The sequence below is a fragment of the Ammodytes marinus genome, assembly GCF_949987685.1.
Source record: "Ammodytes marinus genome assembly, contig: scaffold_233, whole genome shotgun sequence".
Lineage (NCBI taxonomy): Eukaryota > Metazoa > Chordata > Actinopteri > Uranoscopiformes > Ammodytidae > Ammodytes > Ammodytes marinus.
In genome coordinates, this window is record NW_027648387.1 from 15,001 (window position 1) to 17,500 (window position 2,500).

A 2,500-nucleotide genomic window follows, 5' to 3' on the forward strand; every position below is an offset into this window, starting at 1 on the left:
TAGTAGGAGGTACTGTTTCTCTAAACATGTTCAAGTCCTTACTTAATGATGTTGAAGCTCTTCTGTCTGTACATGCTTTGTTTGATGATGTTCTGACTGTGACTCTGTTTTTATGTTCTCTGTTGTTTTTAAATGATTGTCTGTAACTAACTGTGCTGCTGCCTGTCTTGGCCAGGACTCTTTTGTAAAAGAGATTTTTAATCTCAATAAGACTTTCCTGGTTAAATAAAGGTTATAATAATAAAAAAACCTGTCTGTACTGTGTGTGCACTGGAATATAATCTGGGTTAATACACAGCCTAGGCTCTGTGAACTGGCATGTAAACAAAGAGTATGGCCCACCGTAGCTAGTAACATGCCCGTTTACAGAGCCTAGGCTGTGTATTAACACTGGAGTTTTTCCAGCTCACACACAGTACAGACAGGTAGCGGATCACGAGGAGATATTCACACAGTACAGACAGGTAGTGGATCACGAGGAGATATTCACACAGTACAGACAGGTAGTGGATCATGAGGAGATATTCACACAGTACAGACAGGTAGTGGATCATGAGGAGATATTCACACAGTACAGACAGGTAGTGGATCATGAGGAGATATTCACACAGTACAGACAGGTAGTGGATCATGAGGAGATATTCACAGTACAGACAGGTAGTGGATCATGAGGAGATATTCACTGATTCAGACAACAAGCGTTCTCCAGAATCACTGACTCCACCTTTAAAGCTCTCTGAGTGAAAGGAGATGAAGTTCTGTATCTAACTAATTGATTTATTGATTGATACATTAATTGATTTACTAATTAACTGAATTGTTTGTTTCAGATTACGGCTGTGAGGAGGAGGAAGCCTTCTAGCCACTGACCTTTGACCTCCAGTTTACAGAGCCTAGGCTGTGTATTAACACCAGTTTACAGAGCCTAGGCTGTGTATTAACCCTGTTTACAGAGCCTAGGCTGTGTATTAACCCTGTTTACAGAGCCTAGGCTGTGTATTAACCCTGTTTACAGAGCCTGGGCTGTGTATTAACCCTGTTTACAGAGCCTAGGCTGTGTATTAACTCTCCGTCCATCAGTTTTAAAAACATAATGTTCATAATTGAGGCTTGGAGTGAAAAGGGCGTAAGTGACATTTTCTGAATTTTACAGGAAAAACAAACTTTTTATCGTTTGTAAATATTTAATAAAAAACAGCAAATGGAAGTAATCTCTACTCTAACCCTAACCCTTAGGCTTCAGTCTGATAGAGATTAGGCTTCAGTCTGATAGAGATTAGGCTTCAGTCTGATAGAGATTAGGCTTCAGTCTGATAGAGATTAGGCTTCAGTCTGATAGAGATTAGGCTTCAGTCTCTACTCTGATAGAGATTAGGCTTCAGTCTGATAGAGATTAGGCTTCAGTCTGATAGAGATTAGGCTTCAGTCTGATAGAGATTAGGCTTCAGTCTGATAGAGATTAGGCTTCAGTCTGATAGAGATTAGGCTTCAGTCTCTACTCTGATAGAGATTAGGCTTCAGTCTCTACTCTGATAGAGATTAGGCTTCAGTCTGATAGAGATTAGGCTTCAGTCTGATAGAGATTAGGCTTCAGTCTGATAGAGATTAGGCTTCAGTCTCTACTCTGATAGAGATTAGGCTTCAGTCTCTACTCTGATAGAGATTAGGCTTCAATTCATATTTTAGAAAAAATGTAAATAAAAAATAAATATTTATAAAAAATAAATTTAAAAAAAAAGTGTTTATTTTAGTCTCCATATTGTCTCCATCATATGTGGGTATATCAGGTTCTCCAAACATATTCAAAAACACTTTTTCTGCAGTATAAGTGATGGTCTTTTCTGCATTCCCTCCATATTATCAGCTCTTGAGCCTATCTATGAAGCACTTACGCCTTTTGTGCTCCAAACTCAACTGAAGGTTTTCACTGACGCCTTCATGTTTTCAGCCTTTATTTCAAAAAGTAAAATGTTTAGTGACGTTATTCTTTTACCATTTGATAGAACTGATCAAGACTTTTAACGTGATATAAAAGTCATTTTCGCTCAATATGTCTCTTACGCCCCTGTCGCTCCAAACCCTCGATATGTAAAAAGCCGAAATGTTTGTGATGTCGTTTTTAGATGTTTTTTTTATATCGATTTATTGTTTTAATGTAAATATAGAAACGTAAACATTCCTGTAAGATAGAATGGAATCATTGTCTCACTGTTTTAATGTGTGTGTGTGTGTGTGTGTGTGTGTGTGTGTGTGTGTGTGTGTGTGTGTGTGTGTGTGTGTGTGTTTAAACTCCACCAGCTGTTTCACTGTTTTGATGAAATGTTAAAATAATGAGAATAAAGACTCCAGTTTGTATTTCAATTTATTTTGTCAATTTATTTCAAACAATAAAAATACCCAGAAGTCTTTTCTGTGTTGAAACCAGCAGCTTTATGGAGGTTCTGACCCACAATGCACTGCAGCAGAAGTTACATCACATGGACTGAGCCTCCCAGTGAAA

General features: G+C 38.0%; 1 protein-coding gene across 1 annotated transcript in view; it reads left to right on the forward strand.

Annotated features, from left to right (window-relative positions):
- Positions 1-1,224, forward strand: part of LOC307270607 (transcription factor IIIB 90 kDa subunit-like) — a gene marked incomplete at its 5' end in the record, with an annotated part of 14,698 nt that extends 13,474 nt beyond the window's left edge. Inside the window, 2 exons of the mRNA XM_080054489.1 lie at positions 1-9; positions 831-1,224. The exon at positions 1-9 is cut by the window's left edge and continues 160 nt beyond it. Of these exons, the coding sequence (XP_079910615.1) occupies positions 1-9; positions 831-862 (41 nt within the window). The 3' untranslated portion in view covers positions 863-1,224. The remainder of the gene's footprint in view (positions 10-830) is intronic.
- Positions 1,225-2,500: the final 1,276 nt, after the last annotated feature.